General features: G+C 43.5%; 2 protein-coding genes across 9 annotated transcripts in view; one reads left to right on the forward strand and one right to left on the reverse strand.

Annotated features, from left to right (window-relative positions):
• TRPM8 (transient receptor potential cation channel subfamily M member 8) overlaps positions 1 to 27,986 on the reverse strand; it is a 300,849-nt gene that overhangs the window by 85,152 nt on the left and 187,711 nt on the right. The window lies entirely within an intron of this gene.
• AGAP1 (ArfGAP with GTPase domain, ankyrin repeat and PH domain 1) overlaps positions 5,706 to 27,986 on the forward strand; it is a 306,162-nt gene continuing 283,881 nt past the window's right edge. The window contains exon 1 of one of the 4 annotated variants that reach the window (XM_081909457.1): positions 5,706 to 5,980. In XM_081909457.1, coding sequence (XP_081765583.1) covers positions 5,803 to 5,980 — 178 coding nt within the window. In that variant the 5' untranslated portion in view covers positions 5,706 to 5,802. Of the gene's footprint in view, positions 5,981 to 26,801; positions 27,912 to 27,986 lie in introns of those variants that run through there. The other 3 variants (XM_081909458.1, XM_081909459.1, XM_081909456.1) reach the window with 3 other exon arrangements.

The raw sequence follows: 27,986 nt of genomic DNA on the forward strand, positions 1-27,986 counted from the left end.
ATATGCCGAATTAGATGGTTTATCAGAAAAAATAAAGAATAAATCAAAACAGGAATTTGTTTCAAAATGGGAGGTTTTCAAAGAATATCTGAAAAATAAATATAGTAGTATAAATTCTGTTGCAGCATTCGAGGAACTTCAGTAATAGTTGCAAAGTAGATATAAGAAATTAGATTTATTAAGAATAAGTTTAATTATGATAAAAGTGTGTATTGGCAATAAGTAATATGAATTTGAAATATGGAATAGATGGGAGGTTGGGTCTTTAGTGTTAAGACCAATAGATGTTTTATTGTTTGCTAAGAAAATTATGTGTCTATGGTTATTCTTGTGTGTAATTTGGTATTTGGTATTTTTTTTTCTTGTTGTATCAATAAAAAACTTTATTTAAAAAATTAAAAAAGAAAAAAGAAATATAGTTTGTTCACCTATTTACACCTTTAGTCTACATAGCGGGACTACAGATCTTACAGCATGGTCATTTCAGGAGGGACTTGTCCCCCACAGCAGTGCAGCCAGCCTGCAGCCAACCTGCCCAAGATGGATCCCAGTCTTTTCCTCTCCCTTCTTCCTCCCATAACACCTTGCTCCAAAAACTCTCTTTTCCTGTCACCTCAAACACACAGTTTCCCTGGCAACCTTCCAAACCCCCATTCTCTGTTCACACCTCAGGGCAAGGAGGAAGGACCGCTCTCTTGCCTTGTCAGTGGCCCTGTATTATTTCTTAATGGCCCTAGCTTGGCCAGGTCGTTTTGCACAGGCTAGCTCAGGAATTCCTCTGCAGCTTGTATTTTCCCTTCACATCCCAAATACTCAAAATCCTACCATTTATTAATTTCTAGAGTTTAGCTGCCCTCCAAATCTGCAACACTATGGGTAAACGCTTAGTCTAACATTAAATGTGAAGTACTGTACAAATATTGACACCTATCACACAACTATTTCATGGTACTGTGCTGATGCAATATTTTGTCTAAAATATTATCTCCTGCTTACAAATCCAGATTTTCTTCAGGAAGTTCCTGCCCAGCTTGTAAGTATATCTAAGGTTGAATTCTCTTCTAAGCATTCTTACTGGGAAGTAAGACAGAGAGACTCCTAGGTTTGGGGGTGAGGAAAGGAATTTGGAATTAGGCTGTAAAGCTCAGCTATGAGCTAATGTTAAATAGCCTTTGTCAAATTCATTGCTGAACTAATTTAAATGGTGGCTTATTGGTTCCTTGAATTTTGATTTAAATTGCTAGGCTATTGGCAAGTTTTGGCAGGAATGTGTTCTCCAGCCATTTGCATATATGGTAAGACAGTGTAATAGCCAGCATGTTAGTTTGGTAATTGTTGTCTCCTATGCTTGATTTTATATCTCCCATATTTCTCTGAGACATTTCTTAACAATGCTCCTAAATTTTGCATCGGATTATTCAAGACACGATGACCATCCCTGCCTCCGATGGTATTTAATGCATCAGTCCAACAAAGAGCTTGGAAAGCAATTCATGCTTCAGAATGCTTTTTCTAGAGCAACAAGTCAATCATAACAGTAGAATAATAATAATTATTCTTCTATTATTATTTTGTTTATTTATAGAAGAGGAAATGCAGCTTCTATAGCTTCTCACTATGGAATGTTTCAGGGGCTATCAACGTAAGTGGCTTTTTGAACCTAACAACTCATGGCTCTTGGCCGAACCTACCTTATAGGATTCTTGTGAAGATAGAATGGGGAGTGGGATATAAAGGTAACATATCTCATGTCAACATTATCCATATTTTATCCAAGTTGCTAGAGTCCATGATAGAAATTGTCATATCTATATTTTATCCCACATTTTGGAGACAACTTAAAATTAGCTTGTTGTCAATTACTCTTCAATATCATGCTGGAATTCTGGAGAAAAACAATATCTAAAGCAAAATCCCTGATTCCTTCTCTAAGGATCAATTAATCACACTGTTGTAAAAGAGGGCAGTCTCCAGTACCAGAGTGAGCATTTTGCTATCAGAATACGAATGGGATTGTATGAAAAAGCACTCATGTGCACAGAATGAGCAGACTTTTGAACAGACGTATATTTCATAGCACTAAAGCAATATTGAACAGCCTTGCCTAGTCTAATGAGTAAAGAGAAAGTTTACAGCTTTCATTCAAGTGCCTCCCGGTTCCATCCTTTAGAGATGAGGTGATACATCAAAATGGGGGGGCGGGGAGTGTTTAAGAAATATGTATGCATCTTTGGGGAAATATGCATACCCTTGTTTTGATGTGATTTCAGAACTCCCATTTGCCTGTTAATCCCCTTTACTTCAACTGAATCCAACAGTTCCAGTTCTAATGTGTTCTCAGTGACCTATTTTACTGTAACCTCCCATGGGATTTGGGCTGCTCTGCTTTGCACAGACTTACTAGGATTTTTGTTGCAAGTTTGGTTATGGCAAACGGCAGGATTAGATATCTAATTCTGGTGTGTGTCTGTGTGTGTGTGTGTGTGGGGGGGAATTGGCAAGAGGGCTGTCTAAGCTAAAAATACCCATGAATACATTAACAAATCTTTCTCAGTAGCAAAAATATTTTCCTCTTGTGCATCATACTCCTGCTCTTGCCAGGCCATTCTCATTTCACAGGCAGCAATTGTTCAACTGTCAGAAAAGGCTGTCTGCCAAAGGTTCCACAGGAAGTAAATACCAGCATAGAAGAAGTAATGAAGGCTTCATTGATCCTGTTCCAGGAAAAGACAGGACATAAACAGTATCCCAACCAGTCTTATCTCCCCATAGATTTTTTTTAAAGGAGATTTTATTGATTTTTAAAGCTACACAAATAAGCAATCCTAGAAATAAAATTGTGTTTCTGGGACATACCAACTAGTCAGTTGAGGTGACACAAAAATATATTGGGAGATATAGAAGGGAGAAAGTGCATTTTCCTCTGTTCTAGTACTAGAACTTTAGCTTATCCAATGAAGTTGAATGCTGGAAAATTCAGACAAAAGCAAGTACTCCTTCATACAGTGTGTAGTAAAATGATGGAATCTGCTCACACAAGATGTAGTAATAGCCATCACATTGGACAGCGGATTTTAGACCAATTCATGCATGATAAAGCTATCAGCGGACACTAGTCCTGCTAATTGTGTCTTATCTCCAGAATAGGAAAGGTTTTGCCTCTGAATACCAATTACTGGGGAACGTAAGTGGGGGGAATGCTGTAAGGTAGAAGGACCATGCAGCCCTATGGTCATTGGATCAGATTCACTTGCTATTTTTAATCAGGACAGAATCCTTGCTAGTATTGTATCTAGGGTTTCTATATATGGAACAATTCCCTTCCCTCATGTTGTGAGCCCATCATCTGCAGACTGAACTGATACAGACAGATTTGCCACTTGAGTGCAAACAATGGCCAAGCATCTCTTTCTCTCACACATCTACAGATTACCTGTGAGCCTTTCCCCCTAAGGAAGCCTGTGGACAAAGAAAGAGTTTTTGGAGAGGATTCACCAACATATGAGGTAGTAAAAAATAATATGATGATGATGATTTATTTATATGCCGCCCATCTGACTGGGTTACCCCAGTCACTCTGCATGGTTTACAAACATTAAAACATTACAATGTTTACAAACATTGCAAACATTAAAACACAATAAGACACCAAACATTAAAAGGCTACACAGGGTTGCCTTCAGATGTCTTCTAAAAGTCAGACAGTTGTTTATCTCCTTGACATCTGATGGCAGGGAGTTCCACAGGGCGGGCGCCACTACCAAGAAGGCCCTCTGTCTGGTTGCCTGTAACCTCACTTCTTGCAGTGAGGGAACTGCCAGAGGGCTCTTGGAGCTGGATCTCAGTGTCTGGCTGAGTGATGGGTGTGGAGACGCTCCTTTAGGTATGCAGGTCCAAATCCATTTAGGGCTTTAAAGATCAACACCAACACTTTGAATTGTGTTTGGAAACATACTGGAAGCCAATGTAGATCCTTTAGGACTGGTGTTATATGGTCCCAGCGGCTGCTCCCAGTCACCAGTCTGGCAGCTGCATTCTGGATTAATTGTAGTTTCCAGGTAACCTTAAAAGATAGCCCCACGTAGAGCACATGGCAGTAGTCCAAGCGAGAGATAACCAGAGTGTGCACCACTCTGGTGAGACAGTGCGCAGGCAGATAGGGTCTCAGCCAGTGTACCAGACAGAGCTGGTAGACAGCTGCCCTGGACACAGAATTGACCTGCGCCTCCATGGACACCTGTGAGTTCAAAATGACCCCCAGGCTGCATACCTGGTCCTGCAGGGGCACAGTTACCCCATTTAGGCTCAGGGAGTCCCCCCCCCCCGAGAAAGAGTACCACAGTACCTCAAGGACCACCTCTCCCCATATGAACTGACCTGGATCCTGAGAATCCTCATTGGAGGCCTTTCTTCATGTGCCCCCTCCATGAGAGCGCCAGGGGGGGCAACATGAGAAAGGCCTTTTTTGCAGCGGCTCCCCCCTTGTGGAATGCTGCTCTCCTCAGGCTCGCCTGGCGCCTTCCTTACATATCTTAGGCTCCAGGAAAAACATTCCACTTTTGAATAATGAAAACAAAAAAAAATCCTTCCAGTAGCATAATTGAATAATGAAGCCATCTATGGCCTTTTAAACTGTGGGTGTTGGTGGAGGTAACTGTTTGTGTTTGGTTATTATGGTATGTATTTTTTGTGTTTTTATATTGTGATGAAGGGTGGTATAGAAATTTAATAAAGGAGCAAACAAATAATAAGGGAAACTTGGGCACAAATATTGCATCTGAAGGCACGGGAGTTTTTAACGTTGGATGTTGTATTGTGTTTTCATTTGTTGGAAGCTGCCCAGAGTGGCTGGGGTAACCCCGTCAGATGGGCGGCAGATAAAGAAGACAATTATTATGACTTTGAAGACCCCGCCCACAGGCTGCTGGCTAGGCAAAGGGTTTAAAGCGCCGCCAAAGCGCCAGAAATCTCTCCATTTCCTCGGGTTTCGTTTGTTTCTTCTTGCCAGGGAAAGGGCATCGAGGCCGGGCGGGCACCGCTCCCTCGCCAACCCCCCGTGACCCGCGACCTGAGGGGAAGAGCTCTCCTCTCAGGCTTCCGCGGGAGAAGGCGGGGAATGTGCGCGTGGGTATGCGCGTTGCGTGTCGGTGCGGAATACCGCGGCATTTACTCATTCTTATTATTTTACTGAAGTTATATATACCGGCGCGATGTCAAAACCGAAAAGAGGAGAGGGTTTGCTTTTCCTGGCAGGTCCCCTGAAAACTACGCTTCCCAGGAAGCAACGGGCCCTTTCCTGATTCTCCTCTCTCCCTCTCTCCCCCCCCCCCCCGCCGGGACGGGGCTTGGGCCTGGAACTATATGCGGGGATCTCTAGATGTGGGGGAGTGTTTAGGCGCCTCTGAGGGGAGGAGAGCGGCGGCCGAGAGGAGAGCGACGGTTGGGGAGCGTCGGCGCGGGGGCGGGGCCGGCGCGGACGTTGGCCGGTTCGGCGGCGGTGGGCGGCGCGTTCGGAGCCAGTCCGGGCGCCGGGGTTTTGCGAGCGGCGGTTGCCTGAGGCCCGGCGTCGCCGCCGCCGCCTTTCGTGTGTGTGTGTGTGTGTGTGTTGTGCGCTTCTCTTTCCGGCGTGTGTGTGTGTGTGTGTGAGGCGTTCCTTGTCCCTGCGTGTGTTCCGGGGCCCTTTCCTGACAGAAGGGGAGCTGACAAGAGCGCGGCTCGGCGGGCGGGCGGGCGCCTGCCCGCCTGCCTTTGAGGGTGGTCGCTCTGCGGCGGGGACGCTCCGTGGCCGCTCCGCCCCCCGCCATGAACTACCAGCACCTCCAGCAGCAACAGCAACTGGCCAACTCGGCGGCCATCCGGGCGGAGATCCAGCGCTTCGAGTCGGTGCACCCCAACATCTACTCCATCTACGACCTTCTGGAACGGGTGGAGGAGCCGGCGCTGCAGGGCCAGCTCCGGGAGCACGTCATCGCCATCGAAGGTGGGTGACGCGGCTGGACTTGCAGCTGCTGCTGCTGCTGCTGGTGGTGTTTATCTCTCTCTCCCTCCCCGCCTCCTGTCTGCCCTGATTCGGAAGCGAGCCCTTCTGCGCTCCCCGGAGTGCTAGCCTCACCCCCAAAGAAAGATCGCCGCTGTGCCTCTCTCCCTCCGCCTGTGACGATTGCGACCCTGCACACCCTGGTATTTCCTTGCGGAGCAAGCCCCCTTGAGTGTAGCGAAACTTGTTTCTGAGCGATGAGTCGCCAGATGGCCCACTGACCTCTCCCTTGCTTTTATAAAAATGTATAGCACTCTTAGTGTGTGCAGCAGCACTCAAGTCGTCGTGATTCTTGCAATAACTGTGTAAGGTACAGGTGAAACTCGAAAAATTAGAATACCGTGGGAAAGTTCATTTATTTCAGTAATTCAACTTAAAAGGTGAAACTAATATATGAGATAGACTCATGACATGCAAAGGGAGATATATGTCAAGCCTTTATTTGTTATAATTGTGATGATCATGGCGTGCAGCTGATGAAAACCCCAAATTAACAATCTCAGAAAATTAGAATATTAAATGAAATCAGCAAAACAACAATTTCAAATAGAGGAATATTGGACCTCTGGGAAGTAGAAGCATGCATTCTCAGTACTTGGTTTGGGCCCCCCTTGCATCAGTTACTGCCTCAGTGTGGCCTGGCATGGATGCTATCAGCCTGTGGCACTGCTGAGGTGTTATGGAAGACCAGGATGCTTCAATAGCAGCCTTCAGCTCTTCTGCATTGCTCAGTCTCATGTCTCCCATCTTTCTCTTGGCAGTGCCCTATAGATTCTTTATGGGGTTCAGGTCAGGCGGGTTTGCTGGCCAATCAAGCACAGTAATCCCATGGGCATTGAACCAGGTTTTGGTACTTTTGGCAGTGTGGACAGGTGCCAAGTCCTGCTGGAAAATGAAGTCAGCATCCCCATAAAGCTCATCTGCGGAAGGAAGCATGAAGTGCTCCAAAATCTGCATTGACCCTGGACTTAATGAAGCACAGTGGACCAACACCAGCTGATGACATGGCTCCCCAAATCAACACAGACTGTGGAAACTTCACACTGGACTTCAGGCATCTGGCATTGTGTGCCTCCCCATTCTTCCTTCAGACTCTGGGTCCTTGCTTTCCAAATGAGATGCAAAGGTTGCTCTCATCAGAAAAGAGGACTTGGGACCACTGAGCAACAGACCAGTTCTTTTTTTCTTTAGCCCAGGTAAGACGCTTCTGACGTTGTTTCTTGTTCAGGAGCTGCTTGACAAGAGAATACGACATTTGAAGCCCATCTCCAGGATCCATCTCTGTGTGGTGGCTCCAGCCTCATTCCGCTCCTTGTGAAAGCCCCCAGCTCGTTTGAATGGTCTTTTCCTGACAATCCTCTCCAGGCTGCAGTCAACCCTGCTGCTTGTGCACCTTTTTCTTCCACACTTTCCCCTTCCGCATAACTTTCCATTAATGTGCTTTGATACAGCACTTTGGGAACATCCAACTACTTCTGCAATTACCTTTTGAGGTTTTCCCTCCTTATGGAGGGTCTCAGTGATGGCTTTCTGCACAACTGTCAGGTCAGCAGCCTTCCCCAGGATTGTGCTTCCTACTGAACCAGACTGAAAGACCATTTAAAGGCTCAGGAATCCATTGCAGGTGTTATGGATTGAATAGCTACTGCACCTTTTCATAATATTCTAATTTTCTGAGATTGTTAATTTGGGGTTTTCATCAGCTGTACGCCATAATCATCACAATTATAACAAATAAAGGCTTGGCATATCTCTCTTTGCATGTCATGAGTCTATCTCATATATTAGTTTCACCTTTTAAGTTGAATTACTGAAATAAATGAACTTTTCCACGATATTCTAATTTTTCCAGTTTCACCTGTATGTCGGTGCCGTCACCGTACTGAGACAGATAGGGGTTGGCCCTAAGGTGAAGAAAGATTAGAGGTGCCAGGGCGTCCTTATTTCAGTTCTCAGTTCTCAGGCACTGAACTGCAGTGAGGGGTCAGCTGCTTCCCAGTCAGAGACTGGAAAAGCTCTTTTATTTGCTGTGAGTTCCCCATACCTTTTTAATAGAATGCCATGGAGTGTCTTGCTGTGTGGTCTGCATAATGCTGATCTGATAAGCTAGACTGATTTTCTAATTGTTCTATCACATTTGTTTGACGGACCTGTAAAATATTGCGAAGAAATACTTAACAGAACATTTTTTTAAAAAGTTTTCAGGGGAGGGTCTTAAGGAAGGAGCACCTTGGAAATAAATAAATAGTGCTGCTTTAGAAATGCAGCTGCTTCTTGGAAGTGCAAAGTACACATGTGGTGTTTTGATGTTGCATATCAGACATGAGCCTGCACACTACAGCCTCTTGAGGCAGGCTGTTGCTTGCCTGTCTTACTGTGCAGCCTAGTTAGCAAGTCCCTAGAGAATTAGTATTGCTCTGCAAAGCCTGTAGGATGTCTTTGGTCCTGGTCAGGTTGCAAAAAGACCAGCTGGAAAGGAGTTATTGGACTATATAAAGGAGCCTTATAGTTTGATGAGTATTGGAAAGTGTGGTTGTTCCAATGCCTTTTTTGGTTGTTTGGATTTCTAGTATATCATTTTAGCATATAAGCATAATATAAATAAATAATATTTAGTTGTTGCTTTTTAAATGAGCAGGAATGCAAGATACCTGTAACATTAACATATTTTTTGTTGCTCTCTCCTATTATAAAGGAGAAGAGGGCAGAGGCTTTGAAGAGTTACTTGCATAGCCATATTGCAGAAGCTTAATCTAATCCTCCAGCCTTTAGACTGAGCAGGTGATATCTACTTGCTGTCTCATGAGCAAGTAGTTCAATTAAACCAAATATTCTTAGAATCATTAAGCTTCCTCTTGTTGGCTGTGTCAGTGCATTATTGTTAAGGAGTGGTTTATATTCTGTATGGTATTTGTCCTGATTTGTATGGTATGTGGGTTGGATTGAAGTATTCTTGTTGTAAATTTTAATGCATTTTAGTTAATCTAATTTCCTCTTTACTACTCCCCCCGTCCCGTCACATGATCCCTTGCTTTTATCTGACCATTTCCTCTCTTGAGGGTTATCGGATAAAGTTTATTTGCATAAACTGTCTCACTGTTCATGTATAACAGAAAACATCTCGGAAGTTCAACTAGTGTGTATTATTACTTATTTAGAAGTTGGTAAGTTTAGTGCTTGCTGACTGTAATGTTCCACCTGCTCCTTTGGATCAGGATTCCTTCTCAAATCTTTGCTTAGCTGCATATGTTTTTGTGTTTTAGTATATGATTTTCATGCATCAGTTTGGAATGCTGCAGTACAACTACTTCACCATCTTTCTATCACAGTGCCTAGTTACAAACACAAATATGTACAACTCTGAGCTTTCACATTCTTAAGTCTGCCTTTTTTACATTTGCTACATGTGATATAAGAATATATGGTAGGTTGTAATCTTTCTGATGTGAAAAATGTAGCACTTCAACTTTTTACTTTGCTTAGTGTTTCAAACCGGTGTTCCTGAATTTGCAAGAAAGAATATGGTTGTTTTTTGTTTGTTTGGGGAGAAATATTTGGTAATTATATGGAGGCATGTTATAGTGATTGTTGTTGAACTGAAGGGAGCTGTAGGGGCCAGGGTGTTTATCCATTTGTAAATTAAGGAAATAACATTTACGTTACACTGATATTGGATAGCGGTAATAGGCCATAATATTTTGTGTCTGGAAATGCTTTGAAATTTATCTGTTGAAAGTGTTTTAATATTAGGTACTGTATTGGCAGTTATCAGTGTAGTTTAGCTCACTATACAGAGGTACCTTGGGAGAAGAACTTAATTCGTTCTGGAGGTCTGTTCTTAACCTGAAACTGTTCTTAACCTGAAGCACCACTTTAGCTAATGGGGCCTCCTGCTGCTGCCTCGCCTCCAGAGCACGATTTCTGTTCTCATCCTGAAGCAAAGTTCTTAACCTGAGGTTATTTCTGGGTTAGCGGAGTCTGTAACCTGAAGCGTCTGTAACCTGAAGTGTATGTAACCTGAGGTACCACTGTACTGTTCATTGGTGGCTAGCTTCAGACTCTTCAGGAAGTTAACAGTAGAGAATAAAGGCTAGCTATCTTGTCCTGTAAATTACTGGCTGGTGACAATTTAAACTACCTGAATATAGCAGGTATCTGACTTAAACATTTCAACATCACAATATCTTCAAAAGCAAGTATAGAATTGCAGTCTGCTTTCCAGTGTCTCAAAATATTATGTTCCTGGTAACTTTAAAAAAACGTTATCTACTTTTATTAGGCAGTTTTGGGAAAAGACATTTTTGTAGATTATCTTGGGGTAAATGATGCCACAGTTAAGGTGGCCTGCCCTTTGCTTTGGATTGATGGCATCTTTGATCTTTTATCAAATACTGTAGTTCTCCATCCTTGAACTAGTGAGCTGGTTTTCGAAAGTGGAAGCTCATCCTGAAGATAAAGCAGAAATATCTTTCTGAGTGAGGAAAGGTTTTTCTGCATTAAATGGAATGCCTGTTTGTGTGTGTAGTTCACACTGTGAACTCCAGAATCACATGGATATTGTTATAGCACAAATTGCAAAGGCTGTCCTGTGATAGCCCACACTTTGGAAAGGGTAAAAGCATTACTTCTGAAGATAAATGATGCCAAGTGCCAGCTTCTCTGTAGGTAAGTATTATTTTCAAACTTCTCCCTAATTTGATTACATTATTTTGGTGTGCAAGATGCAAAGTGTGAAAAAGTAGAGAAATGACCTTATTTTTAATTCACTAACATTTCCCACTTTTTTCCTTAACTGAAGAGCTTGATAATAATGATAGGTTGAGAAGTCTGTACATAAATATTCTATGCGGAGTAAACATGATGTGTGAATGGAAAAACGGAAAAGGCATATATATATATATATATATATATGAATTGCTATTTAAAATGTGATATTAAAAATGTGTCACTGATGTAAACTGTATTAGTTCACGTGTTTTGAAAATATAAGTAGAAAGTGTCACTGAATTGGAAAAAAAGTGACTAGACACTGTTGTCGCACCCATAACTTAGGTTCCAGAAACCATGTGGCAAACAGCTTTTCAGTCCCAGTTTCTAACACTGCTTTGATGTGATGGAAGAATGGGACAGATTCACCAGGCACTGGGGGCAGCAAAAATACAGTCAAAAGTACATGTGGCCCCTGTGCTATAGACTAGACAGAGTAGGAGAGGAGCTGTTTCCATTTTGCTATCCCCGAGATTGCTGTCAGGCATGTAATTTTTCAAAAGTAAAACAAAACCACATTATTAAAATAGGAATCAACATTGAATAGTTAAAGATGAGCATTTCAGGAAAAGGAAAGCACCATGTGCTTTGAAAATGATTGCAAATTCAGGTACAAAATTAAATAAATAAAGCAACAGCTTTAAAATACACCCAGAATGTATTTATTATTTTTAAACTTTAGGGTTTATGAAATTTCTACATATTATACTGAACTATCCCCGAAGAGAGTTTACTATTTAATATATTGATGCACACAAATATTAGTATATTAAAGTGCAGCGCTGACTGTTAATAGGCCTTGTGACAGAAAACTGCAACAGCTGCTGCAGCAGCTCACTAGTGGCTAAAGCCTTTGAGATTACTCCAGAATAGACAAACAGAACAAATAAATGCAGATTACGTTCATTGTTTAAAATACTCCATACACAGCATGTAAATTAGAGGCATATAAATTATTATTAATAAATTGTTGTTATGTATTAGAGAAATAACCAGTCTTAAATTGTTAAAAGGCCAATTGTATTAAATATGAAACACAGTTGTTACCATTCTTAACATTCACGTTGAATGCAAAATAATATTCTCAGCACACCTGAGTGCTAAGTGTAAGAAAATTATTCCAGAGTGTACTGATGTGAGGCAATAGGTTCAGATATCAAAAAAGACTATTTTTCCTTGGCTGCAAAAAAGAGAGACAGGCCATCACCATCGCAATACTCTAACCGTTACAATAATCAATTCTGCAATAATTCCAAAGCAATGTCTACCATATCATGTACATTCACTTGATATTTCACACAAACCACTGTGAAAACCAACATGAGGAGAAGGAGATGTACAGTAATAGCAGCAGCAGAGGAGAGAGCAAGCAATTGCCCCATGACAACTAATTATCCGTGGGGCTAAGTATACAGTTTCTCACTTCTTGAATGCTGGAAGTCTAAACTTGTACAAGACACACAAAACATATGAAGCTGAACCATTTGCTTTATTTTTATACATGAATATGTTAAGCTACATGAAGTTTATCGTGAAGATTTTCTAAGCCAGGAGGATATCCTTGCTGCATGTAGGCAGTAATGCATGTAGGCCAGGAGGAAAACAAGCAGCTAGAATTTCTGCAATCATTGTTTCTGAACTCAGCACTGCTGGAGCAAACACTTTTGTCAAGGTCAACCAAGACATAATGCTTACATGCACTTCTAGCCAGGCTTGCTCCCAAGTCAGATTTTTTTTTTTAAGTGTGGGTATTTTTAGATATTACTAGGTGAACTCAAGATTTACTCAATTGACTATTGAAAATGTAGTTTCTACTGAATAAACTGCAGCCTGGCAGTTAAGATGCCACAAGAATGCCGTAGTATTTTTTGTACTTATTTTGCCATTTAGATAGTGCTATAGCATATATTGCGCAAAATTCCTTTCTGATTTTAGTGTGATTACACAAACACCCCCCACCTGTCTACCAATTCTTCTCAGAAATCAATTCTTGCTATCTAACCGAGAAGAAAGTTTTTAAAATAAATTTGTTTTATCAAAGAAAATACTGCCCCTTCCAGTCGTTCTGATCCTATATAGAAAGGGCAGCACTTTTAAAAGCCAAGAGAACGTGGAGTAAATGAACAGGAAGGTACTCTGATGCAGGGTTCAAAATTAGCCGCATGCCAGGTGCATTTTGTGATTGGGGGTTGGTAGATTGTGAGCACTTTGAAAAGTCTTGGTGCGTCCCGCCCCCCGCCCTGTGAGATCGCTGAATGCCGCCTTCCAAGTGCCGCTTTGCCTCCTCCCACAAACATTTAAGTTCAAATTCTAGCACCATTTTTTACTCACACATACACACGTATGCCTGTATTTGTAAATATTAATTATTCAAATGACTATCTTGGCCACTACTGCGGGGGCTGACCCCATTTATGTTTGTGGTGTCGAATCAAGAATTCTCAGTTAAACATCTGGGTAGTTCATATGACAACCTTGAGCTAGGTTAAGAACTATGAGAACTGAAAGAAGAAAAGTAAACTTTATCCCGGGAAAGTCTACATATATATCGGCCTATTCTTATCTTTTTTTCTTAATGGTGACACAGACCATTCATAGCGTAAAAATCTTCTTCACAACTGTGAGCAGTGCGGTGGGGGGGGGGGAGGGAGGGAACACAAGTGACAACAATTAACTATAGCAGTGTTCACTGCTCCTGCTCAGGCTGCACAGTAAAACCATTTTGGGTCCTGAAATTCATTCTGATTGTGTAGATGAAATATAACTGATAGAATTCTACAGAATCTACTTCCAGGAAGTTCGTGGAAAGAATGTTTCCCATCCCTTCTTCCTGCCCACTGCAGTAATCTGTGCCTTTTGAGGGTTGGGAGGTCCTCCTGACAAAGTGCAGGGTTTGCAGGGGCTACAGTGGGAGGGAGAAATCACCCCCAAACTCTGTGTGATTTTGTGCAATTCCCATCCCCTTTTGCCCCACCACACATTGTTCAGGAAGGGCCCCCTTATACTCTGGAAAGGCTTTTCAGGCATAAATGTGGCTGAAGCATGTGGGGAGGGACAGGAAACTTCTTCCATGCACTTTAAGAACCTTCCCCAAAGCCTCTTGAAGTTTTCTCATTCTTCCATCACATCAAAGTACAGTGGTGCCCCCAAGACGAACGCCTCGCAAGACGAAAAACCCGCTAGACGAAAGGGTTTTCCGTTTTGGAGGCGCTTCGCAAAACAAATTTCCCTATGGGCTTGCTTCGCAAGAAGAAAGCCCATAGGGAAATCTCCGGGGACCTCTTTTAAATGCTGGCGGTGGGGAGCAAAGCCTTTCCCCCCCTCCGGCCTTCAGAAGAGGTCCAGGAAGGCCGGCGGGGGCCGAAAGGCTTTGCTCCCCACCGCCAGCATTTTAAAAGCAGTCCGAGATAGCAGGGAAGCGCTTCCCGCTATCCCGGATGGCTTTTGAAGGCAGGCGGGGGGAGAGCAAAGGCTTTTGCCCCCCGCCCGCCTTCAGAAGAGGTCCTGCCCCCCGCCCGCCTTCAGAAGAGGTCCTGGACCTCTTCTGAAGGCCGGCGGGGGGCAAAAGTCTTTGCTCCCCCCTGCCTGCCTTCCCGGGAGAGCAGAGAAACGCAGCACGTTTCTCCACTGTCCCGGACGGCTTTTGAAGGCAGGTGGGGGGGAGCAAAGACTTTTGCCCCCCACCCGCCTTCAGAAGAGGTCCAGGACCTCTTCTGAAGGCCGGCGGGGGGCAAAAGTCTTTGCTCCCCCCCCCCGCCTGCCTTCAAAAGCCGTCCTCTGCTGTCCCAGGGTTTTTTAAAATGCTGGGGGTGGGAAGAAAAGCCCTTGTCCCCCCCCCAGCCTTCAGAAGAGGTCGGGGGACAGACTGTCCCCGGACCTGGTCTGAAGGCGGTTTCCATAGGAACGCATTGATTGATTTTCAATGCATTCCTATTGGAAACTGTGCTTCGCAAGACGAAAAACTCGCAAGATGAAAAAACTTGCGGAACGAATTAATTTCGTCTTGCGAGGCACCACTGTACCTCCCTGTTCCTTGCATTGCTGTACACACATCACACACTCTTGGCTTGTGTCTCTTTGGTTGCTGTGAAGTGAGATATTGATGAATAATATGGTTAGATTTGTTTCAGTTATGCCTTTTTTAAAAAAAAATGTGAAGGGTTTGGGGACTAGTTCTTTGACCTTGAGGTAAAAGGTGCATTTTAAACAGTGTATCTGCTATACTACTAGATGACAGAAGTGCTGTGCATTTTTCCAAGCATTGTAATAATCTGGCGAAAAAGAGGAGAAATACACATCTGAAGCCATGATTTTAACTCTGCTACAACTTCAAATAGATTTTTATTCACTGATGCTACTGTGACATATTACCAAGTTCTTTATTTACTGACACACAGATAACAAATAAGGTTGTGCTAAATTTAAAAATACTGTAGCTCCATTAGTCGAAACAAAATAAAAACAAACCTTCCAGTAGCACCTTAGAGCAGTGTTTCCCAACCTTTTTTGGGCAAAGGCACACTTGTTTCATGAAAAAAATCTCGAGGCACACCACCATTACAGCCCCGTGACGTCAGCGCGCAGCGTCACGCCGGGAGGGACGCACGAAAGTGTAAGTTTCATTTTTTCCCCCTCCCCCTTGCCTTCCTTCTGTGCCAACCGCCAAAAAGCCAAGAAAAAAGCCAAGACTTTAGGGCAGCAGGTCGACACGGAAGAAGCTCCTACCTAAGGACAGGTGCGACGGCCGTGTCCTCTTCTGCCACACTTGGCAGCCCTGCCTCACGGTCGTGACTCCCACCCTGATTTCTCCCCGCAGGTCGAGCGGCACAGGCAGCCCAATGTGTCCAGCCCAGACACAAGCCCCGCTTCCCCACTCTAGATCCTGAATGCGACCAAGTGCTCTGGACTCCCGAGCAGGGTGGGAAAGAGGACTCGCATCTGGTAGCCTCCGGGCTCCTCGCCTGCTCGAGGGATGGCACTGCAGGCAAGCTGCCGGCCGTCGCCATCACCGCCCCCTCATGCGAGTGGACCTGCCCGGAGTGGTGGGCCGGGGGAGGCTCGCTCTCTGTGGGGATGTGGCCCGCACGCGCTCCTTACCCGCGATCTCGGTCTCGCGCACGCGGATCCCACTTATTCCGAAGCTCGCGCCACTAGCCGGGGCTCTCACACCGTGCCAGGGCAAGGCGGCGCGGCCCACTGACGTCATCGCGGCTCGCCGCCGCCCTCGTCTTCCCTGTTCCCTCCCCTCCCTCGGGTCGCCGTGGTTACCGAGGACTGCAAGCTGCTCGGGCGAGCGTGGGGCATTAAGTGGGAGAAGGAAAATTAAAATTAAAACTCGCCTGAAGGCCGCCTCTCCGGATATCTTTAGAATTTTTAAATTTTTCCCGCGGCACACCAGGCAACGTCTCGCGGCACACTAGTGTGCCGCGGAACACCGGTTGGGAAACACTGCCTTAGAGACCAACTAAGTTTGTTATTGGTATGAGCTTTCGTGTGCATGCACAGTTCTTCAGATACCATGTAGCTCCATTCAGGTTGAGACCGTGAAACACTTTCTTTACACTTGGAAAAAGCCAACTGTTTAAGTTTAAAGAATCACTTTTATTTAAGTTTTGCACTTTACATACTGTATAGATCAGTTCGTTTACCGTACCTTTCCATGTATAAGACAATATTTCCCCCCCAATTTTTAAAGTTTAAAATTGGGGGTTGTCTTATACACTGAATGTTGCAATTAAATATATAAATAAATACATGCCGCCATCCATATTCTTTCCCCCCAGCCTCACCTCACTATTGGCCTCACGACAAAGCCTGGTCTGGTACTCCCCCACCCAGCAGCCCCCACTCTGGACATTGTCCCTTCCACCCGGTTCCTTCAGCCGCCCCCTGGCTACCCAGACCCCCCATTCCTCAAGCGCAATCACTCAGGCAGCTCTGGCAGTCATAGCTCCTTGCAGCGGCGGAGGAATCTGCTCCGGTGCTTGGGGCGGAGTGAGTCGCTCATAGAGATGGGGCGCACTGCAGGGCCTCTGGAGTCTGCCTGCCACCTCCCACTCAGCTGCCCTACAGCTGGGGGGGAGGCAGTGGGCAGACCATTTGGGCCCAAGGGGCAGAGTGCAGTTTGCTCCCCTAGATGTTTGAGAGTGGAGCAGAAAAAGGCAGTTTGACTTCTGCAGCATACGAATTCCCTCTTAAAGGGTTCTTTAGCTATGATTCTTGCAAGTGATACAACTAGTTAATTAGTATTGAATACATGCTGGATTGATAGCATGTATCGGATGTTTAATGACACTCAATACAATGTTCTACAGAAGAATAGTAGCCTGGGCATGTTACGAGAAAAGTACATGAAAATAAACATAAAGAGTGATGCTATAAGGATGTAAATATGTCATTAGGGTGGGATCCAGAGGAATTCTGCTTGTAGAAGTCTGCCTGGTCTTCAAGTGACTTGGGAAGAACCTTCTGATACATCTATCTTTAGCGGAGTCAGCGGTCAGCGGAGTTGCAACCCCCCAAAGTGCCTTCTCAGCTTTGGAACAGCCTCCCCACCAAAGTTAGGTTGGTGCTGACTCTCTCCATCTTTTGGCACCAGCTGAAGACTTTCCTCTTCTTCCAGGCATTTGAAGTAAGGGCTTTTCAGTGGCAGGTGTGAGAGAGATTAGCAGTTGTATCTTCTAATTATGTTTTTCTTGTCATAATGTATTTTACTATTGCTGTTCACTCTGATAAAATTTATGATTAAAGTACAGAGAGGGATTAAAAAATAAATTAATTAACGATGCTAAAGTGTTACAAGCTGCCCCCTGGCATCTGATGAAAAGGAAGGATACAGTTATTTGTTATTTCTTCATGGCTTCTTTTTTCTCTAACGGTATTGATTAAGGTTGCAAGTAAAGTATGACAATATTGCTATGAATAGTCCCTGTGCTTATTTTGCATATATTTAAGATTAACTGAATTGTTTTTACAGACTTTACCTTTTGCATTTCATTGCCATTTAATCCTGATGTTTACACATTTTTCTCTACACCATCCTGTGTGTATACACATATGTAAACATAATTGCAAACCTACCAACTGAGGTTAACAGTTCATATAGCTGATGAAGTAGCAGACTAGCCCAAGAGAGCTTGTGGCATAATAAATTGGTTAGTCTTTAAGGTGCCACAAGACAAACAATGGTTTGTTAACATGATTTTATTATTATTAATAATAGAGGTTTTTAAAAATCACTTGCATCAGTTGAGAGCTGCAATAAATCCTTCATAAATCGTGTGTGCGCGCAAACAGGGGGTATCTAAATCTAACTGGTGCAAAGGCATGGAAATTTTACATGTTCATTTGTGTGCTGGGGGAGCATTTAGAGTACCAGTTAGCTTGTGTCCCTGGTGTTACACATTGCTTGTTCCATTTCACTTATTTTCAGTAGTTTGATTTCCATGTGGATTTTAAAGTGGGGCACAGATGCACGTTTTTGTGTTTAATGCATGTGCATAATTATAAGTGTAAGATCACAGTAAATAATTCATGTCAGTTGGGGTCTTGCTGCTTATAATGAGTTCTCATGGGCAAACCTGGATTGCTTAGCTTCTTTCAGATACATATAATACTTTATGCTTCCTATTGGGTAAAACTGACACAATCTCATTAGCTGTTAAGAATGAAATGGGAGAGAGTCCATAGAATTTCTAAATTTTCAACTCTCATGAAAGAAGAAGAAACGTTTGGACATGATATCCCGCCTTTCACTCCCCTTCAGGAGTCTCAAAGTGGCTAACATTCTCCTTTTCCCTTCCCCCCCCCCCCACAACAAACACACTGTGAGGTGAGTGGGGCTGAGAGACTTCAGAGAAGTGTGACTAGCCCAAGGTCACCCAGCAGCTGCATGTGGAGGAGCTGGGAAGCGAACTACTCCTTCAGGTAGTGATAAAGCGGGATATCAAATCCAAACCCTTCTTCTTATTGTCACACAAATCTTATAGGCAAAATTCAGAAGATTGGATAACTGGAGACAGGATTTAAATGGTTGACTATGTGTTCAGGATCAACTGACAGAAGACTATTTTGTTATGTGCTGGTTTTAATGAACCAGTATGTTTAACACATTGGTTTCAGGTTGGGAACCTCCAGCCACTGGGCCAAATTAGGCCTAATTTTATTCACAAGACTATTTCCTCAACTATGCCCATTTGTGACGTTGGGGACAGGGCAGGTGAAGACTGGAGCATTAACATCTACTCCCCATTGTTTCTTGACAAGCTATCTGGAAATTCTGTTGTGCAGCTCATCCCTGTCCAAAACGGGGATTGCTGTAGGGGCTGAAATTGATTTTTTGTCAGGACAAAGTCTATTAAATGTTCGTACAGTTCCAGTTGTAGATACCTTGTGTTCAAATGGATGTTACTTCCAATTGTTTGGCTGAGACTTCCAAGTTTTATGCAGATAAAAATATTTTTGTCTAATTGTGCAAATATTCTGCTGCCAACAATGTTTGAGTCCTGAAAATACCTCAGTTAAGTATAAATAACATATGTTGTAGCTCTGTTATCTCTGAGGTATATCTTGGCCATCTGCTGTATCTGGAATTGGACTTGTGTTCTACATGCTGCAGAAATCTGTTCTCCCTAAATAACTTTAAGGAGTTGATAGCTAATAAGGTGGCCTAATTCAGAGTTTATCAGATGTATTACTGTAGATTAGCTATATCATTGCAATATAAAACAACTTGCATATAAGCAATTTTAGATCCAGGTATAAAATAATCTAGCCAAGCACGATACAGTACTGTTCATGATCAAGGACCAAATGTTCCTCTCCTTAGACACTTTATTTTAGGGATTTTTATAATTATTTGTTTTACATGAGCACTTAATACTGATTTCGGGATACATGAATAGCTAGGTTTTCCTGACACATGGACTTGAAGCAAGGGATATTCATTCCATGATGTATAAAAAATAGTATACGTGTTCTTCTCAGTCATTCTGAATATTATGCCCAGGAGTTAACCGAGTGTTAACTTAAAGTGTGTACACACATCCCTTCTTCAACCTTACATTGCTACAGCACAACACAACACTTTGTTTAGCCTGTTTCCCCCACCTTTTATGAAATTGGAATGTTTGCATTACAATCTCTAAAAAATTCAGTCTCTATCTCTCTCACATACTAGTTTCATTTGGATGTCACAATAAACCATTGCTTATTGTGCTGTTCAGTGAAGGATGAGATATAAATAAAATAATTACCTTGGTGAATGGTTTTGACAGTCTGAATCTTGATGTATATCTAATCAGTATTTGATGTTTTTCCTTGTATTTTTATATGTTAAAATTTTGAATGAGTGTGTTTAAGGCTACAACTCACTTATCTGGGATTAAATGCTGATAGCTTGATTCTGGGTAAAAAAATATGTTTATGGAAAGGGGAAAGACTGATTGCACAAGTAACCTTTCACTCATGCAATCATATGCCATGTGTGTATGTATAAAATGAGGGTTGTACACATGTTGTGGTTGTTACACTGGTAGCTAGTTACAGAGATTACATAGTTTAGGCATAAAATGAAAGCCAGATGCAAGATCCAATTGTTTCAGTTGAGTAAATGGTGCATGGTTTCAAGAACTAGAAATGTATGAGCCTGAAGATAAAAAGAAGCCAAGTCTAAGAATAATGCATATACATACAAGTCTGCGTGCGCACACACAAACAGCACATTCCTTTCAGACTTCAAGAAGTGACCTACATTTGGCTTGCTTCTGGCTATCTTGAACACCATCTGATTCTATCAGTGTGTTTTCTTTAAATGGAAAATATCTAGAGAATCTTATCATCCTTTCAACTGAATCAGCCAGAATACCTGAATTACACTGCGTATTGAGCACGTTTGTGTACAGAATAGAATTTATTTGTTATATAGATAAATGGTGTTGCAGTTTTTCTTTTGTTCATTTTTTGCTGTGATTGGTAGGCATCTGGCTAATTTATAGACTGTAAATTAATAGAGTGGCGACCTCTAAAACAGCCTTTTAAACAAGCCCACAAATGTTACTAACCTACACAGAAGAAATTTCATGTGAGCAAACAAATTCCTTCTAATCTACAGATGCTAGGCTGGTGCTTCCATGCAAAGTTGCCCTGAATGATTTCTCCTCTCTTAATTTCAATTGCTATTCTCTTTCTCATGGACTCTTGACTCCAGTTAAGGGGAAGTAATAGTACGGCTCTATTCTTCCTTGATCAGACCACACCTGGAGTGCTGTGTCGAGTTCTGGGCACCACAATTTAAGAAAGATATTGACAAGCTGGAAGGTGTGCAGGAGGTCAACCAAGACGATCAAGGGTCTGGAAACTAAGCTTTATGAAGAATGGTTGAGGGAGTTTGGTATGTTTAGCTTGGAGAAGAGGAGACTGTTGTAGAGTTGGAAAGGCTCTTGGGGATCATCTAATTCAACCCTCTGCAATGCAAGTCTCTCCACTAAAGCATCCATGGCAGATGGCCATTCAACCTCTGCTTAAAAACCTCCAATGAAGGAGAGTCCACAACCTTCTGAGGGAGTTTGTTCCAATGTCAAACTGCTCTTACTGTCAAAATGTTCTTCCTGATATTTAGTAGAAATTTCCTTTTTTGTAATTTGAATCCACTGGTCTGGGACCCAACCTCTGGAGCAGGAGAAAAGAAGCTTGTTCTCTTTTCCATGTGGCAGTCCTTAAGATATTTGTAAACGGCTATCATATCTCCCCTCAGTCTCCTCTTTTCCAGGCTAAACATACCCAGCTCCTTCAAATGCTCCTTGTAAGGCTTGGTTTTCAGACCATTTATCACCTTGGTTGAACATGTTCCAGCTTGTCAATATCCTTGGAGGATGGAGCAAGCTTGTTTTCTCCTGCTCTGGAGGGTAGGGCCTGTACCAATGGCTTCAAGTTACAAAAAAGGAGAGAATCTGACTAAACATCAGGAAGAACTTTCTGACAGTAAGGGCTGTTCCTGCATTGCAGGACTTGATGGCCCTCAGGGTCCCTTCCGACTCTACAGCTTTATGATTCTCGAAGGTAAACAAGGATCCAGGTCAAACTGTCTGGCAAATACAGTTCTAAGACACCTTCCTAGATTTCATTTGGAGTCTACTCTTCAAGTTCTTATGAAGCCCACTTAAAGGTTGGGAAGTTTCTTCTGGTAGGTTGAAGGGTAGGTGGGAACAGTTCTTTAACGTTTTGCAGCTTACAGTACTCTCACCATGATCCATTGACTGTGCTGAATTGATGATGAGATGCATTGTGGATGGAAGTTGGTGTCAGTCTCCTTAGCAAATGTACACAGTCTCTTCTACCCTTTCATTATATAACCTTTTCCGTATGCTGAAGATGCACCTCTTTACTTTGGCCTTTGACACTTAAGATTTACATTTTCAGGACCTGTTCTAGTTGTGATTCTAATTTGTTTGGAATGGTTTTTAATGTTGTATTTTACATTGACATAATCCTCAATGGGTGGGGCTTTTTCTCATCAGGCTCTATTTCTTTGCATCTTCAGGTGGCTAGGGAAACCCAACCAGATGGCCCGGGTATTATTATTATTATTATTATTATTATTATTATTATTATTTGTAACTGGCTTTTAATCTATAATTTGTGACTTTCTTCTATGTTATTTCTGTCATTTTCTGCTAGTACTGCTACCTTGTTATATATTTAATTTATGTGTTTAAAATTATTTCTTTTACTGTTGTATACCACATCAATTACTAGAAGCATGTATTAGGAAAGTGAGCATTTACTACTTACAATTTTTGTGAACAGCAGGGGCAAATTTTGCCTCAGTTGTTGCGTTGATATTGCTTTTTAAAATTTAAACCTTGATCCAAGTTTTTGACGCTTAAGAGGTACACTGGTACCTCGGGTTATACACGCTTCAGGTTACAGACTCCACTAACCCAGAAATAGTACATCGGGTTAAGAACTTTGCTTCAGGATGAGAACAGAAATCGCACAACAGCGGTGCGGCGGCAGCAGCAGGCCCCATTAGCTAAAGTGGTGCCTCAGGTTAAGAACAGTTTCAGGTTAAGAACGGACCTCCAGAACGAATTAAGTTCTTAACCCGAGGTACCACTGTATACTAATATGTTCAGATAATTGTTTTAAATTCTGTCTAAAACAATTGCATTATTAGTCTTTGGAAATGCTTTAAGAGCACAGTTAATATATGGTTTATTTCTTTATTGAAATCATGAGATCCACCAGCTGGAGTTAGATGCAAAATAATGGCTAGAATTAGCAGAACATAAGAAAAAAAGTTAGACAATATTTTTTTATTAATTAATGTGTTAAGAATGGAGCCTTGCCAGAAGATGTTCACTTTTACAGGCATCACTTAAAAGCCAATAAATATTGCCAGATTCAATAGATCACTTTCTCAAGTAAAAAAATTCTCAGGTTGTGTATTCATTATTGCCAGTGTATCAAGTGTGAATGCTTGTATTATTAAGTATTCTTGCAGTTACTGTATATCAATGGAAAGATAACGAGGAATGTAATGCAACAAGGTTTGTTCAATTATCTGTATTCTATCAAAGGTTATAGGCAAATAACCAGAAAAAGGCGGGTTGAGAGCTAACCAGGTGTCATCTTGTTTCAACAAAACACCTCATAACACCACTTGTTTTGGAGTAATACTACAAAATTATATATCAATGGAAAGATAATTTAGTGAAGAATGTAATGCAATATTTTTTTATGAAAGATTATTACAACGTAAATAAGGAGGACATTTGTCAGTGTGTTAATAGATTTCTATCAAGTTGGTTGGGGTTTTTTGTTCTTTCATTTAGCGAGCTTGTAAAACGTAAGAAAATTAAAGAAATGGTCAAAGAGTTGACTGGTCACCCAGAAAGTGATGTAAAATAGTAATATTAAGTGAACAAGGCTACAGTTTTGAAGAAATTAGAAGAAAGATCAGTGGACACTTAACCAAAGGTGGCATTTCTAAATATAAGGAGACTCAGTCACTACAAAATCAGACTGGTAAAGGCAGGAAAGGTGCACTACAGCAAGTGATGATAGAAGAATTGAGAAACTGTGCCTACGTGACAGAAGAAAATCATCTGGATGTATACAAGATGACATGGCACAATGTAATGTGAAGTTGAGTGCAAGGACTGTTCGGCTCAGACTGCAGGAATATGGTCTAAATGCTACAATTCCAAGGAAAAAGCCATTGTTCTCTCTCAAACAAAGGTTGAAAAGATTAAACTGGACTAAAACCCATGTTAACTGGACCGTGGAACAATGGGACAATGCCTTGCACCTACCATGAAACACCCAGTTAGTGTTATGATCTGGGGTTGTATGACAGCAAAACGTGTGGGCAGGATTTATGTCATTAATGGGAATATAAATGCCCCAAAATACATAGCCCAGGCCTTAACCCAATTAAAATGGAGCCAACTAAAAAAGCTTGTTAGTCAGAAGCAACCTAGCAATAAAACCCAATTAATAGAGGCAATAATTCAATCTTAGTTTCACATTGTTACAGCTGCAGAACTAAAAAACTTGGTTCACTCCATGGGAAGGCTAAAGGTTACCCAACTAAGTATTAACTGACATGGTGAAAATTTTTGTATATCTCATTTTTTCTTTGTGTTCCACATTTCTTCTTTATGAATGTTGTTGTAATAAAAAATCCTTCATAAAAAATATTGCATTACATTCTTTATTAAATTATCTTTCCATTGATATATAATTTTATGGTATTACTCCAAAAAAGGTGGGCTTATGAGCCATCATTGCCAAAACCAGATGACACCTGATTGGCTCTCTAAGCACTAGTGTATGTAACTCTTGAAAGGGGGTGTGTGCATATAGAGAACAAGAATCATACCTCTGAAGAGACTGAAATCTTTGAACACTGCATTTTTACTTGAAAGTCTTAATGCTGCTGATTGAATAACCAAAAGCTGATGAAAAATTACATTGCCTCAAACTATCATTGTTGGGTCCAAAGACAAAAAAACAAAACTTGTATTACTTCCAGTACCAAGGACTGTATTACTAGTTGCTGAGGAACAGGAGTGGAAGAGCATCATGTCCTGCTTTGGTAATAAAATGCTGGAGTAGATAAATAGGCCTTATATTTCTTGCTTAAATATGCAAGTGTATGGCTCAAATTAGTCAAGTAATGTTAATAAGGCAAGTGATGTTGAAAAAGGCAGGTGTGCACAAAATCAAGTTTTTTGAGGACCCCCCAATATCTATCTATCTATTACTGTGATAGTTCTGCTTCCCTTGCGAAATTGGGAGGCTGATTTTTTATACACACCCATACACACACATGTCCAGTAGCGCCTTAGAGACCAACTAAGTTTGTTTCGGAGGCTGATGTCTGAGATACTGAGTGAAAACATTGAATGTGGCTTTTTAAAAAAGCATAAAGTGGTTAATTAAAATTGACATCCTCCTAAAGTTCCTCGTGGATACAGTGGTACCTCGGGTTAAGTACTTAATTGGTTCCAGAGGTCAGTTCTTAACCTGAAGCACCACTTTAGTTAATGGGGCCTCCTGCTGCTGCCACGCCGCCGCTGCACGATTTCTGTTCTCATCCTGAAGCAAAGTTCTTAACCCGAGGTACTATTTCTGGGTTAGCGGAGTCTGTAACCTGAAGCGTATGTAACCCGAGGTACCACTGTATTTCTATTAATACTCTTTTTAAAACAGAGAAAAACTAACTATCTTTCTTTGTGACTCTTAACACAATATTTCAGATGAACAAGATAGAACAGTGCAATCTGTGCACTGAGTTGGGACTGTAAATTATCAGGGCCACGGGTGTAACCAGGGTTTTTGTTGGGGGAAGGCCTTGGGGGGGGGGCAGAACTTCAGTTTGCTATGTATTTTCATTGATGAGGGGATCTGCTTCTCCCTGCTCCCCCTTGGCTACGCCTAGGATCAGGGCCATCCAGAAACTAGTACCCCTTTCCTGCAAGACTGTTAGTAAAGGATCTTGTTACAGGTAGGAACCTGTGTTGGTCTGCCGTAATCAAAACAAAATTAAGGTGCTACTGGAAGGAATTTTTTTATTTTGTTAGTAAAGGAGTATCATTCAGCAGCAATCAAAGGCTTCAGACATGAGCACACTTAACTAGGGTATAAGTACTACTAAATTCGGAATTTATGGGTAAATATATTTAGGATTGTTTTATGTAACACTTTTATTTAAGCTAGTTTCAGACTTAACATTCTGAAGAAATTGGAGTTTTATTTGCTGTGGTGGTTCAGTAGCTTTATTATTAAGATTAAAAGCAGATTGCTAGCTTTTTGGTCTCACAAAACCTGGTTTTGTTTGACTGGTATGGAACTGACAAAACAAACCCTGCCCTTACAAAATAATTGAAAAAATTAAGTCTACTAGCATCTTAGAGACCAACTAAGTTTGTTCTAGGTATGAGCTTTGTAATTCCTGCCCTTACAGTAAAATTCCTGCCCTCAGTCTCTTGGGCTACTTTATGTTCCGGTATTTGCAAGCTAACTCATTCCGCAGAGAAGCTGTGCTCCACTCCGGAATTTGCCTTTTCTCCCCGTTTCTTGAGACCAAGCTCTTTAGGATATCTGCTGCTTTCTGATACTGGGAGACTGTAGTACAGTATGCTGATTGCAGCCGAGGAACGTGTTTGTCTAGGAGTCGGATTACGCTGAGGCATCCAGCGATTGGTGGCAAGGGGGAATTATTATTATTATTTTCAGCATCGTTCTTCCTTTTGGGCCACAGTAGATTGCAAGGATAATACAGGGCCGGCGCTTCATTCAGTATATTAAGCGGACGAGATCTAATCGGATTTGCTCTGCAAAAAGGACCCAATATGCGAACGGGCAATCTTCTGTAAACAATAAAACCGAGGAGGGCGGCTGCTGCTCCTCCCCTCGCTAATCCTCTCCGGCGCTGCTTCCAGAGATCTGCGGGAGGAAAGCTCGGCTTGGATTCGGGGTGGTGATGGTGGGCGCGCGTGGCCGGGAGGCAGGAGAGAAAGGGAGGCTCCGCGGGGCGGCTGTTTCATAGGCGATGGAGCGATGCCGTTACCTCCCCAGGCAGCCGAGCCGGAGGAGGGAAGGGCAGCCGGAGCTGCCGTGCCTCCCGAAGTGACTGCTGGCGGAGGAGCTCGCCGCCGGAGGAGAGGCAGGGACAAAGGACCTGGCCTCGGCTAGTCCCCCGCGGCGGGAGCGGAGATGTACCTCCTGGACAGCAGCGACCCCACCTCCGCCCCTTCCTCCCCGGGCGCCGCCGCGGAGCGGGGGACCCCCCAGCGGAAAACGGTCTACCGCATCTCGGTGACCCTAGTGAAGAAGGAGCCTCTCGGCTCGGCCGCCGTGCCCCGCGATGGCTTCCTCCAGGAGCCGCAGCAGGAGAGCCCTGGGGCTGCCGCCGGGCATGCTTTCCGCAGCTCGCGGGCCCTCAGCACCGGGCAGCTGGAGCTGGGCCGCCTGAAGGTGACCAGGCGAGCCGGGCTGGGCTTCAGGTGGCCGCCGGCAGAGGCGCGCGGGAAGAAGGACTCGGCGCCCCTGCGGGGCTCGCAGCAGCAGCAGGAGGAGGAGGAGGCCGGCCCCGCGGGGCTCCCGAAACACTCGCCCGCCGAGGAAGCGGCGTCCGGCGGCCTGGGCCCCGCGCGGCCGGCTCCGCTGCGCCGCAGCTGCAGTTTCCGGCACTGGAGCGGCGGGGAGGCGCTGCGGCTGCGCGCCTTGGCGCGGACCAAGCGCCACAGCAGCTCCGGCTGCCTCTCTCTGCCGGCCGGCGGCGCGGGAAGGTCGCTGAGCGCCGGCCGGCGCCCCCCGCGGGCGGGGCCCGAGGCGGGCGGGGGCCCGAAGAGCCCGGCCGGCGAGCTGCAGATGCTTTCGGAGCGGCTGGGCGCCTGGGAGAGTTCGGCCGGGAGCGTCGCCTCTTCGCCCGAGCGCCGCCTGCTGCGCTTCTTCAGCGGGGTCTTTTCGCCCTTCGGGAGCCCCCTGGGCAGGGCTCCCCGGGCCCGGGCGGGGAGCAGCAGCAGCAGCAGCCTCCAGAGAAGCGCCGGCGCCCGCGCGCAGTCCAGCACCGAGAGCCTCGCGGAGCCCCTGAGCAGAGGTGCCTCCTGGGTTGGGCGGGGACGGGGGCTGGGCGAAGGGGGCGGGCTGCACTCGCCCGAAATGCGCGCCTTGG

This window comes from Podarcis melisellensis (assembly GCF_964234715.1).
Source record: "Podarcis melisellensis genome assembly, chromosome: 1".
NCBI classification, from domain to species: Eukaryota; Metazoa; Chordata; class Lepidosauria; order Squamata; family Lacertidae; genus Podarcis; species Podarcis melisellensis.